The sequence below is a fragment of the Ochlerotatus camptorhynchus genome, unplaced genomic scaffold (genome assembly GCF_037179485.1).
Source record: "Ochlerotatus camptorhynchus isolate MF236.1 unplaced genomic scaffold, CSIRO-AGI_Acam_v1.1 ptg000070l, whole genome shotgun sequence".
Taxonomy (NCBI): Eukaryota; Metazoa; Arthropoda; class Insecta; order Diptera; family Culicidae; genus Ochlerotatus; species Ochlerotatus camptorhynchus.
The window spans coordinates 4,214,063-4,232,295 of NW_027040560.1; the positions used below are offsets into that span (position 1 = coordinate 4,214,063).

Sequence of the window (18,233 nt, forward strand, 5' to 3'; positions counted from 1 at the left end):
GACAATTTTCATTGGGAAATCTTCAACAAATGTTTTGGCTATCGAGAGATTGAGTGAAAAGTTGTACAAACATCGCTCAACTTGATTCATTCTATACATATGTAAAACGACTCACATTTTGTATAAAAAAAATCTGAAAGCGCTTTGAAAACAACCCACCCTCGCTGCGCCAGCGGCAAGAAAAAAAATATAAAAATGCACGGATAAGAAAGTAGCTCAAAATTGAGGCAAATTTTAATCAAAATTGCAAAAAGTGGAATTACTCCAAGGGGTAAGTCACTCAGCACATTGTGCCGAAATTAGATTCGGCACAGCTTGGGCACATTTATCGGCATACCTTCGGCACAATCTCGTAGGCGTTGGATTGTTGTAAATAAAATGGGAACACTGGTGGACAACTGTCATTGAAGTTGTTCACAACATTACGTTCTGTTTGACTGTATATTCAGGAACATCCTCTAATTGAATGTACCAGATGAACTCAGACCAGCAGTTCACTTATACACTACCCGTCATTAGTGACGACTCGCGTGGAAAAGTATTGCAACACTCATTTGAATATTGCATCACCCAAGAAAAGTTTATATTTTCACTAAAATTTGAACAAATTCACTGTATCACTGTTAAATTATTGTGGTAAACATTCAGAAAGCTCTTAATTAGACTAGGAAAGTTTTGCAGAAAGTGATGGCTCCCGGTAAAGAAGTTAGATATCACTATGGATAGTACTGAATCATTTCGAGCTAGAAATCATTTCAAATTTATTGATCCTTAGTAGATAAGTTTGAAATTACTATAAAAAACAGTAAATCATTAAACATATTTTACCCGCCATAAGAATAATATCGCTCCACGGAGAATCAGACCTGGAAAGTTTAGAATCTCGTGAAGTCGTTGCGATTCTATACACAAAAGTTTGGTATGATTTGAATTTGAAGTGAATCAGAACTGAAAAGTTTGAAATCACTTGAATTGGAAGTGAATCAGACCTGAAAAGTTTGAAATCACTTGAATTTGATGTGAATCAGACCTGAAAAGTTTGAAATCACTTGAATTTGATGTGAATCAGACCTGAAAAGTTTGAAATCCCTTAAATTTGATGTGAATCAGAGCTGAAAAGTTTGAAATCACTTGAATTGAATGTGAATCAGACCTGAAAAGTTTGAAATCACTTTTCATTTAAAGTGATTCAAAGCTTTCCACTCTGATTCACATCAAATCCAAGTGATTCCAAACTGTACAGGTCTGATTCACTTCAAATTCAAATCATACAAAACTTTTGTGTATAGAATCGGAACGACTTCAAGAGATTCAGGTCTGATTCTCAGTGTAGCGATATTATTCTTATAGCGGGTTATATATATTCAATGGTTTACTATTTTTCATAGTGATTTCAAACTTATCTACTAGATCAATAAATTTGAAATGATTTCTAGCTCGAAATGATTCAGTACTATCCATAGTGATATCTAACCACAGAGAACAGACGTTCAAGCTTGGTCAGAAACTTGTGTAAAATAAGTGGGAACGTCGCCGTTACGTGGTGTTAGCATCTCCTGATTTTCTCTATAAATTTTCCACTTTCGACCAATTTGGCGCTAGTATCGATACATTTTCTGTTGAAAATTGCCACTTGGCGCTACTAGCACTTAGTTTCTATTGTAATTTGTGCAACGCCAGCGCCATCATGTTGTCAATGAGGGATTTTAAGTGGGGAAGTCGCCGTTAGTGGCGCTTAAGTCAAATAGGAATCTTTACACAAGTTTTTAGAGAAATTTTGTTCGAGCCTCCATGTCTGTTCTCTGTGATCTAACTTCTCTACCGGGAGCCATCACTTTCTACAACACTTTCATAGTCTAATTCTGGCTTTCTGAATGTTTACTACAATAATTTAACAGTGATACAGTGAATTTGTTAAAATTTTAGTGAAAACATAAACTTTTCTTGGGTGATGCTAAACTTTTTTGGGGGTGATGCAATATTCAAACGAGTGTTGCAATACTTTTCCACGCGAGTCGTCACTTATGACGGGTAGTGTAGATCTAAATACGAAATAGGTTCTAGAGTGGGCTCAACAGAAAGAGACAGTCAATCAGACCCTATTAGTACATAATACTACAAATCACACAAAACAAACTACAGAAGTGTATTCATCATCTTCTATAGTCGGTCTCCAACGATGTTCTCCACCGGTTCTAACTCTTTCCGGTCGCTGATAGATCGTTGCTTTTCACATCACGAAAGGCTAGGTTTCTGGTCTGCCTTTGAGGGCATTATAAAACCCAAAAAAAAAACAGGACTTTTATTATCCTACGAACCCAAAACACCGAAATTTCGCACATCCGCCACTTCCCGCGTCATCCTCAATTACATTTATCCTTGCAATTTCAAACCAAAACATTCAAGTTGTGACTTTTCAGAAATACCGGGTGCCGGGATGGGTATTTTACAAACAATCGCACATAAAGCAAGGTGCGATTGTTTGTAAAATACCCATCCTGGCACAATCGGCACACCTACGGCACACTGACAAAAAAGATGACCCACCCCTTGGATTACTCAGTGAATGAATAAAACTTTCCTCGATTTTTCAAAGAAAACATCTTGAATGTGAAGAAAATTGCCAGTCATACTCATAGACTGAGTAAAATTTTTGTTGATTCAAGCAGTTTTTTGCCGGAAATATGAGGAAAATTTTACTCACTGTGTAACCCCACTTTTTTGCAATTTTGAGCTGAATTCGGCTCTGTTGCTGAGTTACTCCCATCGACCGAGTGAGTTGAACGTATTTTAATAACTTACTTAAGCGTAAATAAACAGTAAAACATATTTAAACTTAAATTGTTTTCTGCATAAAACTCAACGGAATTGATTACGAAACCAATTTTCCCGTTCCTTTCAGTCATAAGCTTGCACTCAAAAAAATTTAAAGACCCACTTCAAGAAACCTTTACTACTCACCTTAATCAGCGAAAGTAGTTCTGATCCGCGCTCATTGTCATCGGGACAATCTCCTATAGTGTATTCGCAAATCCCACCGTGTCTCCTGCTGCGGTGCGAAAACGACTCAAAACTCACCGGCCTTAATGACCAGGCCATCCAGTGCGCTCTACTTCAGTTCGAAAATAAACATCGAAAAAATGACTCAATCTACCACCCTCGAAATGCACCCTAAATGTGCACCCATTTGCAAAAGTGAAAGCCTTTTCATGCAGCGAACGGCCTAACTGTGCAATGCAGTGCAAAAATCGGAGCGCATTCACTTGCTGTTGCTGTTGTTGTTAATGCACACATCAGAATCACATAATAAAACCCGCCCCGAAAATCACTGCCTACTTGGACTATCACCTCGTGACGTGACATCGAAATTAGGTCAGGCACCCAGCGTCGCCGTCGCTCCTGGCAACCAACGACCGCCTGGATAAACAGTTATAATCCCAGCGGGTTGCTACGCTGCCACTTGAACTGGGGATGCACTTTCGCAGTCACACACTCACACACACACACACACAACCCCAACTCTTCATAAACTCCCGCGTTTTACGATCCCTGGCGGACAAACCGCGGAGAGCCATTTTTAATGAGTTTCATTTCAATCTGCCATCAATTTTAACTGGATTAATTTTTATCTGCCGAACTGTTCCTCCGTGGTTGTTCCAGCACCATATATCGCTCGCCACCGACGACGACGACGTTGAGTGCCGGATTTGTGCACCGTCCAGTTTCTGCTCTTTTTTTTTTTTTTTTGTCTGCCGTTTGCCAACTTCTTTTCTTTTTCTGGTCCCCATGGATGTTTAATTTTCTGCTGCGTGTTTGTGTTGTTTGAGGAGATGATAATGAAATCAGCAGACCTTAGCCTGCCCCTGCTGATGGAAATTGAAGCGGCGGAGGGCAAATGGAGGGGGGGGGGAGCGGAATTGGAAACGTTTTGGTGCAGCATCCACAATACGACCGGGCACAAAGCAATCCATGGATGGGTTCGTTGTTTGGGGCCCCTAAAGACTCTCTCTCTCTCTGGCACGTCCAGTTTTGTTTTTTTCGTTTTTGTAAAAAACGGCGCAGAGAAAGAGAGGCAAAAACGAAGATTCTAATTAAGATAAAATTGAAGGTAAAGGAAAAGATTTCTGTTGTCTGCGCTCTGCGGTAATGCTCTGCGCGGCTGCTGCGTGTTTTTTTCCGTTTCCTTCTCTGTGTAGTTCGTTTTTGGGGTTATGTCTGTGTGCAAGATGGGCTTTTTGGTGGAGCCGCGGTGGGACCCGAATGAGCCCGAGAGGAAACAGAGATCGATTTTCGGGTGGAAGTCAGTTCACAGTCTGCCCACTGGTATGTGTGTGTGTGTGTGTGTGTATGCGATGGAGATAATGGGGACAGGGTGAAGAGGGGATGCACTGCGAGGGTGAACGAGCACGTAATGATTCAACAAATTTTCTGATCAGCCGAGCTGAGATTTTTTAATAAAATCATCTTTATATGAGCGCACTCTTGGAGCGGCTATTATTGGCTTGCTTGGATCGTGTTGTTCCTTGTGCACAAACACACACACTCTCGCACTTACGGATGATTCAATCGAGGGGCTTGAGAATCTTCACCCCCTCCCCCCGTTTTACCGCATGCTTCGATCGGTTTCTCTGTTTTTTTTTACTCTTGGTATGCGCACCGTTTCGTTTCAACATTCTTCTTCGCCTTTTGGGGTTTTGTTGTGTAGCGACTTCCTTTTTCCGCGGCTTTTGGCTTCATAATTTGTTAATTCTGGTTTTGATTTTATTAAAAAATAATAGAAAACAAAATTCTCGAGCCGCTTGGGAAGAATGCTACCACCTCAACACCGAAGCAAGATAAGAAAAAAGGGAGGAAGACCGCAGTCATGGTTCGATTTATGACCGCGCTTGTAAACATCGGAATTCGATTCGGTTGTTTCCTAATCCGTTCGTGATACCTTCATATGAAACGAATCAAAGTAGCCCGAATAACCCCGTGGGCTCAGCGCCCGCTATCATTATCAAGCTCCATTGTTTAGCTTTGAATTTGAAGCCTATCGAAACCCATCGGTTGATAATCAATTACCGCTTAGCACCCCCAGAAAAGAGCCTATAATCAACCCATCTATTAAGCGATTTTATAGCTCCAAAATTGCTCATCAAATCACACCACCTTTCTCCGCCAAATCACCGAAAGGTTTACAACCCACCATTGCATTACCCCGCTAACAACGCCTAACGGGGTGCTTACTGCTAACGAGAAAGACGTTCACCACCCCGTCACTTTAGGCTACATTTTGCAGCTCACTTAGGCAGTAATAGTCAAAAAAAAAACAGAGCTGAAAAGAGAAACAAAAGGCTCCACATCACACACAATTGAAGCCATCAAAGAAAACAAGAGCCCCCCAATTTTTTTATTTTTTCCACGGGCCAGTACTCATTACACCTCACACTCCAGCACCGCCGCCGTATCGACCCGTCATTCCATTCACGCGGCGAGTTCGTCGTCGCCATCGTGGTCACTCCTAATCAGCTCCATTTTCCCTCTCGCTCATTTGCTACCGCTCATTCATTGATTGATATTCACAAATCGATAGCGGATTGAATCGAAACCACGTTTCAATCATCGTTAAATGAGGCAGACTCGAATAAATTGCCGGGTTTTTGCTGCTACTGCTGATAGTTGCAAAACATCGCAGCAGGCTTCTGCAAAAAAAAAAAGCCGAAAAATAACACACGATCATTTGCTTCCATGGAAACGATGATGAACTTCGCCCCAGCAGGTGAGGTGCTACTGACTGGGGAGTGAGCGTGGTTTAGGATCATTTTTTTTTTATATATTTTAATTCGATAAACAGCTGGCCATGACATTTGATAGGGTCGTCGGTCGTTGCTTGGAAGCGATTGTCGATTGGGGAAATTAGTTCGAAGCTGGTGGTTTTTAAGGGTCTCATGATTGGAAATAATATATATGCTGATATGCTAAGGATCTAATGCCTTCGATTGATCAGGAAAAATGCATAATAAGCTGCAATTTAGTGATCTATGACTAGAATTTATGATTTTACGTGGGTGTGTTTTGATTCTCGAAAAATTTGCTCTTACAGTCATTGTTTACATTTGTTTCTACAATTTCGAGACTTGAATTCTGCTGAATGAATTGCATGAGAATTTTCAAGGAACTCCAGCGAATTTCACGGAAATTTTGAAAATGGAATTTTGCGAAGAATTTAAATAAACTGCTAGTGAAATCTAAGCATTACTTTCCAGGTAGTTCTGAGGAACTGTGAACCAAGTGAAAAGAGAATCCAAAGTTAATTCTGAGTAGAATCCTCAGGTAAGCTTGAATAGGATTCAAAGCATATTTGAATGAAAATTCAAAGGAACTGCTGAGGTTAAATCCTTAGGAATTATTTTCGAGGAAATTCTGATGATAATTTTGAGACGAATTCCAAATTTCTGATGACAATTTCAAGAAATTTCTAGGAGCATTGAAAAGGAATCCAAATCATATTTCCAATGAAATTTCCGGAGAATACTTAGGGTATCCTAAAGAGGATTTCAACTAAATGTTAGCAACATTCCAGGAATGGAATTTGGACGAGAATTTCAAGTGAGTTCTGACTTGAATCACAAACTATTATTTAGGAAAAAAAAAAAAACAAGCAAATTCTTCGGAGAATTCCAAAGAACTTGAGGAAAACGTTCGGAAACTTCACTGAAGTTGTGCGAAATTCACGGAGACTCAGGAAACGTCTGGATGCTTAGAGATCTTTAGAATAGTTTCGTTAATTTCCGGGCAATTCCAGAAACACCATCAGAAGAGTAGCGAGAACTTCAGGAAAGATTAGAGAACTTCAAGAGGGGTCACAAAAATTGTACAAAAAGTTCCGAGGAATGAAAGAAAATCCCGAGGATTTCGGGGAAGTTTCATGGACCGACTGCGGTATAACAAGGAAACTTCTGTAAAGTGTTGGGTATATCATCTTCGACTTCAAGGCAACTTCAGAAACTTTTAAGAAGTTCTATGACCGCAGCGGCATTCAGAAAACTTCGGAGGTGTCAAGAAATTATCTGACAAGTCGGCAGAATTTTTAGAAAATTGTGGAAAGTTTCAAGAATTCTAGATCTAAAGATCTCCAGAGATATTAAGATCTTAAATTTGAATTTTCGGGGCAGTTTAAGGATCTGTACTTTTTAGGACAGGATACTAAGTAGTACTAAAATCTGTAAATGTTAAATTCTTTAAATTTAGAACAGCACAATGAGCTTCGGGAAAGTTTTGAGCAACTATAAAACGTTCTGGAATTTCTGGAAAATCCAGAAAAATTCTTAAATGTTTCAAACATTTCTGGAAAACTGTGGGGTCTTCAAAGAAGTTCCATGAATATCAAGAAAATAGTTGGAACGTTAGAGAAATTCCGAGAATTTCTTGTAAATTTAGTGAACTTCGTGAAGGACGCCAGACAAGTCCAGAGAAGCTGATTGAATTTTAGAGATTTTTAAGGAAGTTTGATGAGATTCACGCAGATTGACCAAATTATTTCAAGGTAGTTCAATTAACTTCTGGAAAATTGGTGGAACTTTTAGAAAGTTCTGATAAATTCAGGGAAGTCTTGAGAACTTTATTGAAGATTAGAGATCTTTATAACAGTTCCATCAACTTTCAGAAATCAACGAAAACTTTAGTAAAATCTAGAATAAAATGTAGGAAATTCAAAAAATCTAGATGAGGACAAAAGGTCGAAATCTCAAATCTGAACTGTTTTTTTTTAAGAATGGGTGTAATTAAAGAAGAGTAAATTGTATTAAAGCACTGCTCACGTATAAAAGAAGGAAAACCCGTTGAAAAAAATTTGATCAATCTCCTGATCTTAGTAAATGAAATTTTTTCGAAAGAACTGATCATGTATAAAAGAATAAAAATATAAATCCTAAAACTCACAAATTTTCCAAAGTTCAAAGTATATATTTTTAAAACTGAAAGTCCTATATGCACATTTTAATCACAGTACCTCAAATAATTGGTTTAGGGACAAAAGGTGGAAAGGACAAAAGGTCGAAAGGAACAAAATGTCGAAAGAACAAAAGGTCGAAAGACAAAAGGTTGAAAGACAAAAGGTTGAAAGACAAAAGGTTGAAGACAATAGGTCGAAAGACAAAATATCGAAAGATGAAAGGTCGAGAGACAAAAGGTCGAGAGACAAAAGGTCGAGAGACAAAAGGTCGAGAGACAAAAGGTCGAGAGACAAAAGGTCGAGAGACAAAAGGTCGAGAGACAAAAGGTCGAGAGACAAAAGGTCGAGAGACAAAAGGTCGAGAGACAAAAGGTCGAGAGACAAAAGGTCGAGAGACAAAAGGTCGAGAGACAAAAGGTCGAGAGACAAAAGGTCGAGAGACAAAAGGTCGAAAGGACAAAAGGTCGAAAGGACAAAAGGTCGAGAGACAAAAGGTCGAGAGACAAAAGGTCGAGAGACAAAAGGTCGAGAGACAAAAGGTCGAGAGACAAAAGGTCGAGAGACAAAAGGTCGAGAGACAAAAGGTCAAAAGGACAAAAGGTCGAGAGACAAAAGGTCGAGAGACAAAAGGTCGAGAGACAAAAGGTCGAGAGACAAAAGGTCGAGAGACAAAAGGTCGAGAGACAAAAGGTCGAGAGACAAAAGGTCGAGAGACAAAAGGTCGAGAGACAAAAGGTCGAGAGACAAAAGGTCGAGAGACAAAAGGTCGAGAGACAAAAGGTCGAGAGACAAAAGGTCGAGAGACAAAAGGTCGAGAGACAAAAGGTCCAGAGACAAAAGGTCGAGAGACAAGAGGTCGAGAGACAAAAGGTCGAGAGACAAAAGGTCGAGAGACAAAAGGTCGAGAGACAAAAGGTCGAGAGACAAAAGGTCGAGAGACAAAAGGTCGAGAGACAAAAGGTCGAGAGACAAAAGGTCGAGAGACAAAAGGTCGAGAGACAAAAGGTCGAGAGACAAAAGGTCGAGAGACAAAAGGTCGAGAGACAAAAGGTCGAGAGACAAAAGGTCGAGAGACAAAAGGTCGAGAGACAAAAGGTCGAGAGACAAAAGGTCGAGAGACAAAAGGTCGAGAGACAAAAGGTCGAGAGACAAAAGGTCGAGAGACAAAAGGTCGAGAGACAAAAGGTCGAGAGACAAAAGGTCGAGAGACAAAAGGTCGAGAGACAAAAGGTCGAGAGACAAAAGGTCGAGAGACAAAAGGTCGAGAAACAAAAGGTCGAGAGACAAAAGGTCGAGAGACAAAAGGTCGACAGACAAAAGGTTGAAAGCAAAAGGTTGAAAGTCAACAGGTCGAAAGACAAAAGATCGAAAGACAAAAGATCGAAAGACAAAAGGTTGACAGACAAAAGGTCGACAGACAAAAAGTCGAAAGAGACAAAAGGTCGCAAGGGACACAATTTCGAAAGAACAAAATGTCGAAAGACAAAATGTTGAAATACAAAAGGTTGAAAGACAAAAGGTTGAAAGACAAAAGGTTGAAAGACAATAGGTCGAAAGACAAAATATCGAAAGATGAAAGATCCAAAGACAAAAAGTCGAGAGACAAAAGGTCGACAGACAAAAGGTTGAAAGCAAAATGTTGAAAGTCAATAGGTTGAAAGACAAAAGATCGAAAGACGAAAGGTTGAAAGATGAAAGGTCGAAAGACAAAAGGTCGAAATATGAAAGGTTGAAAGACAAAAAGTCGAGAGACACGAGGCCGAAAGACAATAGGTCTTAAGACAAAAGGTCGAAAGACAAAAGGTCGAGAGACGTAAGGTCAAAAGATAAAAGTTCGAAAGACAAAAGGTCTAAAGACAAAAGGTCTAAAGACAAAAGGTCTAAAGACAAAAGGTCTAAAGACAAAAGGTCTAAAGACAAAAGGTCTAAAGACAAAAGGTCGAAAGACAAAAGGTCTAAAGACAAAAGGTCGAAATACAAATGGTCGAAATACAATTTGTCGAAAGACAAAAGATCGAAAGACGAAAGGTCGGAAGACAAAAAGTCGAAAGGGACAAAATGTCGAAAGCACAAAAGGTCGAAAGTCACAAGGTTGAAAGACAAAATGTTGAAAGACAAAAGGTCGACAGACAAAAGATCGAAAGACGAAAGGTCGAAAGACAAATGGTCGAAAAACAAAAGGTCGACAGACAAAAGGTCGAAAGACAAAAGGTTGAAAGACAAACGGTCGAAAGATAAAAGGTCGAAAGACAAAAGATTGAAAGACAAAAGTTACAAAGACAAAAAGTCGAAAGGCAAAAGGTCGAAAGACGAAAGATAGAAAGGCCAAAAGCTGACAGGAAAGTCCAGAACTTTGGATAAGTTTAAATGACTTTAAGGGTAATGTCCGAGAGTTTTAGTGCAGTTTCATGACATTAATAAAGTTTCGTGTAATTTGATGCAGATCAGAGAGCTTCATGACAAGTCCATTAAAACCTCAAAACCAATTTTGAAACTTTACTAGAACATTGAGAGACACCAGGAAACTTCATGTACTTAGGAATACCTAGGAAAGGTAAGAAAGCTTCGCGAAAGTTCTGACAACTTCAGAACAGTTCCATGAACATCCAAAATATTGGGAAATCTTTAGAGAAGTTCCGAAAATGTCTAGAAAAAATTTGATAACTTCGGGGCCGTTTGATTAACTTTAAAGAATTACAGGAACTTTACAGATATTCCAAGAACGAAGTCTTAAAAGCTTCGAAACTCCAAAACTTCTGAGAACTTCAGGAAAATTTTGAAAACATCAAAAAAAATAACATCAAGAAGTTCTGAGAACTTCTCCAAAATTCCAAGAATTTCAAGGAAGATTCGAAAACTTCAGAGTTGCTCCTAGAGATACAAAAACGTCAAAAATTCAAGGGAAGTTTTAAGATCCTTCGGGTTAGGTTCCATAGATTTCAGAAACAAATCGAGATCATTAGTGAAGATCAAAGAGCTTCGTGGCTGTTCCACGCAATTTAGGGATATTGCAAGAACTTTACAGTATTTGCCAAAACTTCAGTTGAGTTTAAATGATTGATACGTGATCGTAGGGAAAGTTCCAGGAAAATTAGGGAAGTTGCGGGAACTTAAGGGAAGTAGTTCAGGTAAATTTAAGGCATTTTCAGGTAATTCTAATGAATTCAGGAAAACAGCAAGAACCTTCTAGAAGCTTAAAATATTACAAATGGTCCAGAGAGCATCGGGTAAAGTTAGAGAACTTAATCAAAAATTCGAAAATGTCACAGAAGCTTCAAGAATCAGGGAAGTGCAGAAAACGAATTTTGTAGGTACTTTAAAGATGTTCTGGGAAGTTTCATGAACAAGCTGCTGTATCATTAGGGAAGTTCTGATAACTTCTTAAGAAATTCAGGCACATCAGAGAAGTTTCCAAAACTTATAAGTGGTTCAATGAGCGTTAGCGAAACTTTTAAAAGGTCTAAAAACTTCAGGGATATCCAGAGAACTTGAGGTAAAGAACTTGAGGAAAAGTGGGGATACTTTTAAGAAATTCCAAGAAGCTCAGAGAAGCTTCAAAAAAGCTCGGAGATCGCAAAGGGCAGTCCCAATAGCTTCAGGAAATTCCAGACTTTTGAAATCGTTTATAGAAGTGTAAAGGTTAGTTTCGATAAATTCAAGTCATCTCAATAAATTTCAGAAAAATTTCGAGGAACTTTAAGAAGTTCAGAACTCTTTAGAAGTTAAGAAAACTTCAAAAATGTTTTGGAAACTATACAGCAGCCCAAAGGGAAGATAATTTTGTTTAGGACAGTTTCTTTAATTTCAGGACAGTATCAAAACCCTCAGAAGAATTGGGAGAGCCGCAGGATATTTTTTTTTAATCAGGAAATATCAGATAACCGCAAGGTGTTCAATTTACTTTCGTTAGTTTCTTTATCGGTTAGACTCTCAGCAGCGTTGGAAAAGATCGCGATATTTCACGAAGTTCACCAAGGGAAAAGTTCGCGAGTCATAATGAGTTTTGGTGAACTTTTCCAACACTGACTCCCAGCCTTAGGCTGGTTCGTCTCTTCAGTTTCGAGATCTTCGGGGAAATGCAAAGAATAACAGGCAAGTTCTGAAATTTTTTAGTGGTTTCATTATTATTACTCTGGTCTTGGACCTTGGAGCTGGTCCATTGATCGATTTCAGGAGCTTTAATGAAGAAATAAATCAAATGATAAAGGAACATTGTGAGATCAGCTCTTAAGGAAACTTCCATAAATATCAGGGAAATTTTTCGAACGTTAAAGAAGTTTCGAGAACTTCTTGAAAAATTAAAGAACTCTATCATAAAGGAACAAAAACTTCAGGCATGTCCATAGAAGTTCAGGGACGTTAAGAGATTTTAAGGGAAGTTCCATGACCTGTCATGGTTTAGAAAACTTCAGAAAATTTGTAGGAAATCTATCTTTAAATCAAATAACTTTAGGGCAGTTCAACTTGCTTCATGAAATTCGTGGGAACTTTTAAAAATTTCTGAAAAATTCAGGTAAGTTTAGAGAACTTTATTGGAGTTCAGAGATCTTAAGGGCATTTCCAACCACTTCAGTAAAGCATCGCAAACCTCAGAAAAGTACAGATTTTCGAGGAAGTTTAAAGGCTTTGGAGAGTTAATAATTTTGATAGGGATTTTCAATTTTAAAGATAAAGTGCTGATTACAGTTTTATCATCACCAACGTTTCGATCCTTGGGTTGGGATCTTCGTCAGGGCTGGATTTAGTTTTAGATCGTAATGCATTTTGTGATGGCCCAATATTAGATTCCCTGAAACGTCTTACACAAAACGTCGTTGCGTTTTGATCCACCGTTCACTGAAAGCCAATACCCTTTTAAGTTTTATGACGAGCTGATTGCAGACAAGTTTTACCCGTACCCTAGTTTTAATTAAAGGTAAATTACAACCCCTAAAAGGAGCGCATAGATTTGAGTTAAGCGGAGGCGCACAAATTAAAAATTAGTAAATAACCAGCACAAAATTTACCATTAAGCACTGATTAAGGTTATAAAGCCTAAAGTTAGGATGGACAAAAGGTCAAAGATTTCAAATTTGATTCGATTGATTCAATTGATTGATTACTGAACATTCATCGATTCAAAAACGATAACGATCGTGTTTATCGAAAACTTGCAGCGTTGCGAAGTGTAGGGGAGAACAGTACATAACGCACCCCCGGGGTAAGACGTACTTTTTCATTTTATTTTGAGTTTTTCTAGGAATTTTTAATCCAATTCTAGTATTTATCATGCAGGATTTTGAGTTCAGTGGCTATGCTAGAAGTAAAAAAATACCTTCTTCTCCGAAATCCGCTACGTTGCTTCCATCTGAACGGGATTCGCATCCAGTGCTTTCACAAAATATGCAATACGACAGATACGACAGAGATTTCGTATTTACCGAAAGCTTGCAGTGTTGTGAAGTGCAAAATAAATACATTTTATATTGTGCTACTATGTATTTGTATGGGTAAAAATGCTTATATTATGAAGAAGGATTGAAATAGATCTGAAATAGAAATGTTACATTATCATCGGCTTTCATCTGTCAAAGAACTGCTCATGTTTTAAAGAAGGAGTCAACTCCAAGAGAGAGCGAAAGGCTTTCGAGTATTTTAGTTAGATTACCAAATAACCTTTAATATATTTTCTTTATAAGGTTAATATTGGACTACCACCCCATATAACAATTTTGATTTATAAGGGCTCTGTAGACCACTATTTAGACTTGTAGAATGCTGTAAAACCTCAATAAAACTTGCAATGTTACTTGGGGACTTTTATACTACTTGTATATCAACCGTACAGGGTGATTGGGATAACTGTCACTTTTAGAAATGGTCATAACGATTGAACGCTTGTATGAATTTTTGATATCAGTAAATTCCAGATAAAATACTATTTATATCCTTCAACTTAGCATACTTTAAATCAAATCTCTCTCCCTTTTAACTGACATTTGTCACGAAAATTAATCACAGCTCCAGCACTTTTTGAGTCCTGCCGATGCGGCTAAGCTCTGATATTGAACGGATTTTTCATTCTTTTGAAGAGATTTCAGCTTCTAAGAGATAACACACGATTTTATACAGATTTATGACATGCTCCATTTTCACGCCCATGGCTGCTTGAAATCGCAAACGAATGAAATTTCAAATCCTACTATCAATACAAGCTGATATGCGTACACACTCCAAAACAAAAATACTTGAACATATACCCATTTTACCCATTGCAAATTGCATATTTATGAAATCGGTGTCTCAAAAACTAATACATTCAAAAGAGAATGCTTTTTGTGCAGAATAATGTTTGTTCTACGGATACTTTTGTTTTTGCGTCTCAGTCAATGAAACGACAATATAAAAATAATAATTCAGCAAAGGTGTCCCGCCCCCTGAAAAATACTTCAATACTTCGTCAATGTACACTAAGTTTTTTTTCAGTATTCAACTCATTTAAATACTGCCGGTAGAACTTTGAACTCTACGGTAGCCGCTGGACGGAAATTCGCGATAATTCCCTCATTAAATATGCAAAGCTGGAAATTTCCTAAACTTGATCCTCGTTTTAAAAAGTGACCCCTTGTAAAACTCACCATTGAGATCACAGACGTTAGTACGACGAAGACGCTGGTCCACGTGTGCAGGCGGCGGCTACCGATGGCCATCTTTATCATCCTCAGCCAAGTGTACACACTCACGCACACACACACGCACACACGTGCACACTCTTTCCCCGACTTCTTCTCCTTAATGACAATAAGTAAGTATAGAGTAAGCAGTTGCCTCCTGCTCGCCTCCTACACTACTTCCGCCTGATCTAAATCCAGTCGTTGCAGCAGGCGACTGCTGTTGTTGTCGTCGTCGTGGTAATGAGTTCCGCTACCACTTTTTCCACTTGTTCTTCTTCTTCCTTTGCTTCCGAGACCTACCAAAGTGCCAATCGAGTTCGCCGTTCCGGACCAAATTATATTCATCACTTGTTCTCTTATTAAACACCCGTTTTTCTTCTGCTTCTGATTATACTACTGTGCCGCATTCTTCTGAAAAATTCTTCCGCCTCTTCTTGCTGCACTGGTTCCGATTCATGGGGTTTCTTTTCTTCGCACTAAATTACAACGATTGGCGACGATGATGATGATGATGATGGTGATGATGACGATGACGATGATACGGCTACGACAAGCACAATGGTGATGATGGCGGTGGTGGTGGTGGTGGGAACGTGAAACATTTCCAGATTTTTCAATTCAAAAATTCTGCGCCGCGCACTTGTTGATTCCGCCTCCGAAAGCTTCAAATCACTTGCGCGATCGTACGCCACTTGTCAGGAGACTGTCGTCACTTCCCCACTAATGAGCGGTTTCACAGAATTTATTATCATTTTCGGCTGCTCGCCTCTTCCCGGTGGCGGTTACACTTTTATGGGAACTTTTGCTTTTACCCCGAACCTCACTTTTTTCGCTCAATTGATTTTTCCAATCAACTCACAAAATCACTGTAATTACGGGAGACACTTGGCAGGCAGACAATCACTTATCACTAGTCATTACGGGCGCACTCTTCTTTCGGCGATTCCATGCGGAGGACAATCCAAAATGCGATCACCTGCGCTGTACCTGCAGCAGAATCGCCGACGGCACTTTTCTTCCTTCTTGCTATCTTCTCACTGCTCGCCCGATGAAAAAGAGTAACAATTTAATTCGCTTGCACACACGACGACCCGACTCGGGATCTGGCGGGCTGATTGCCTGGGAGCCGCAACAATAACGGAAATCACGAGATAAGAAACGTCGCCGTTGCACTCTCCCTCGCTCGTGCGCGTATCATCCATCCAGCATGCCGCGACCGAGCACAAAACAACAATACACACAACAAGTCGGAAGATATCCAATAAATTAGCCTGCTATGATTATGATTACGATTATTGTCACACACGCTCCCGCTCACTCAAAAGACAGACACGTCACCCGCGCGAGGATCGTTCTTTAACTATAGGGTCACTCTGCTGTTGCTGTTGCTGCTGCTGCTACTACTGCAGTAGCACACTGGCAGCAGGATGTTGCTTGGGATCTTGCGAACCACAGAAAATAACGCCGCGGAGCATAGACACGCGCGATACAGACCGAACAGCGTTGAAACGTGAACTGTTTCTCCAAACGACCCGCGGCAATGCTGCTGGCTCTGTTCCGAACCCGGCCATGCCGGGAGTGCCTGGGTCTGCGCTTGATTGAGTGAATGAGAGTAGGGTACATGTTGCGCGCATGGCACGCTGAGATCGCCAAGGGGCGGAGCCGTTTATGCTGAGAGGGAACTATGCTCCGAGGCTCACCAGACCACGCGCGCCACACATGTTGAGATGCGCGCTCGTCGCTCAGAAGCATAAAATCCATTTTTGCGACACTGGTCGGGAGCGAAAGCCGCAGGTGAGTGAGAGAAAGAGCGCCACTGCCCCGGGGGGACTCGAGCCGTGTGAGTGAATGGACGAATGAGAGTGGAAAGAGCATTGCGCAATCGAGTCATCCTCGCGCGCCAAGTGGAAAATACGCTGCACAGGATCTCAGCTGGCCGTGCCCTGAGTGGAACGCCGAGACCTGTGAATGGAACTGGATTGCTGTGCTGCTGACTGACTGAGCGTGTGAATGCCTCTCAGCGAGTCACGTTTCTCGTTGATCCTTTGCGCTGCTCGCTGATCGGGCGAAGGGATTTTCTTTGCAAAGGTGCAGACAGTGGTGCCATAGATCGTAACGTTTGCCACACAAAGTATCGCTCGGGGGGAATGCAATGACTTGCTCAGCTAATTATCCACTAATCAAGTGTCTGGTTCATTGAATCACCTTTTAAACACTTGGCATCCACTTGCTCATTGATTTGCCACTTTTACTTACTTTTTTCGAAAGGAAACAACGTAGTCCCGTCAGCAAAACAAGTTAGTTAAGAGTCAATCCTGAATTAAAATACGGATATTTTGTTTATGTTTTTTTGCGTAGGACTACGTCTGTGATTTCTTTGTGAAAACCAAAAATGGAACATGTAACAAAATTATGAAAGATTTTGATCGTTAATATCTCAGCTGCCCCTGGACCAATTTCAATAATTTTATCACCAATCGATCAGATATATTTCTACGCATCTGTTAAATTTCAGACTTCCTCATTTTTCAAAATGTCACTTTTGAAAATTGCATGAATGTGCAACTGTTGCTTTGATAATTAAAATTATCACAAATTACCTGCGAAAACGATTTCCCTAACACAGATTTCAAAGTTGAATGCCATCCGGTCTCACCACGTGGTGAGTGGTGGTGTTCTCCAGTACCCAACGAAAGGCTCCCCCGCAAGCAGCGAGCTACCCAGGCTGGCCTCAACCGCTGATTGGATTCAGTTTCAATCACCGTGTGTGGTGGTGTCCAGTCGTCGGCATCAGCAGCACCAGTGCTTTCGGCGCGTGGCGTTGAACATTGTTCTCTAGTACACAACGAAAGGCTGCCTGCATGCAGCGAGCTGCAGCCCACATGAGCATCCCTGGAAGGAGGAAGAAGCCGCACCGCTATTGATCGGAATCAGTAGCTCTTCGTGAGTCGATGTGGGCCATCTATCAAAACACACGCTCCTGCTGCAGTTAACAAGTAAGATTTATCATATAAGACCACGTAGTCCTACGTCACCATTGCGTACAACCCCATAGGGCTGTCTCTTGTAGTTTTTTTTTTCGAGGAGTTGAACCACTGCGTCCATTATTTTAACTCTTGTGGTACCCCTGTTTACTGTTCGTATCATGCAAGCTGACCACCATTTAACGGCCATTCCCAGTCAGATATTAATGAAACCAACTACCTTTCCAGGATTAGCAGACCAAATTCCACTAGATTGTAATATAACACTACCAAGAAATATAGATCTATGCCTGTGTAATGCACCGCAGCTGCAGAGCAGATGTTCCGAGGTTTCACGTTCTATGCTACAGAAACGGCAGATATCGCTCTGAACTCTACCAATGTTCTTCAAATCATGTCTACTCGGACTAGGCTAGTGTATATACTAAGAGCTCGTTTATTGAGCTCCAAGAGCTTTTTGGCATGTGTTACATTTGTAGTTATACATCTTTTCGACTGGTTGTACTTTGTGACGGCCATCCAGTTGGCCATCACCCTTTGTTCTTCCGAGCGTTTGAATTTCTTTTTTACCGTACCGTTAGATATTCCACAGTATTGTTATGGGCCAATAAACTGTGAATTGAAACCTAATTTTGCGAGATCGTCTGTCGCAACATGCGA

The 18,233-nt window shown here is 40.2% G+C and overlaps 1 protein-coding gene across 1 annotated transcript in view; it reads right to left on the reverse strand.

The window, feature by feature from the left end:
• Ser (Serrate) overlaps positions 1-14,934 on the reverse strand; it is a 165,282-nt gene extending 150,348 nt beyond the window's left edge. The window contains exons 1-2 of the mRNA XM_065216970.1: positions 14,890-14,934; positions 14,554-14,757 (exon numbers count right to left, since the gene is read on the reverse strand). Of these exons, the coding sequence (XP_065073042.1) occupies positions 14,554-14,757; positions 14,890-14,934 (249 nt within the window). The remainder of the gene's footprint in view (positions 1-14,553; positions 14,758-14,889) is intronic.
• Positions 14,935-18,233: the final 3,299 nt, after the last annotated feature.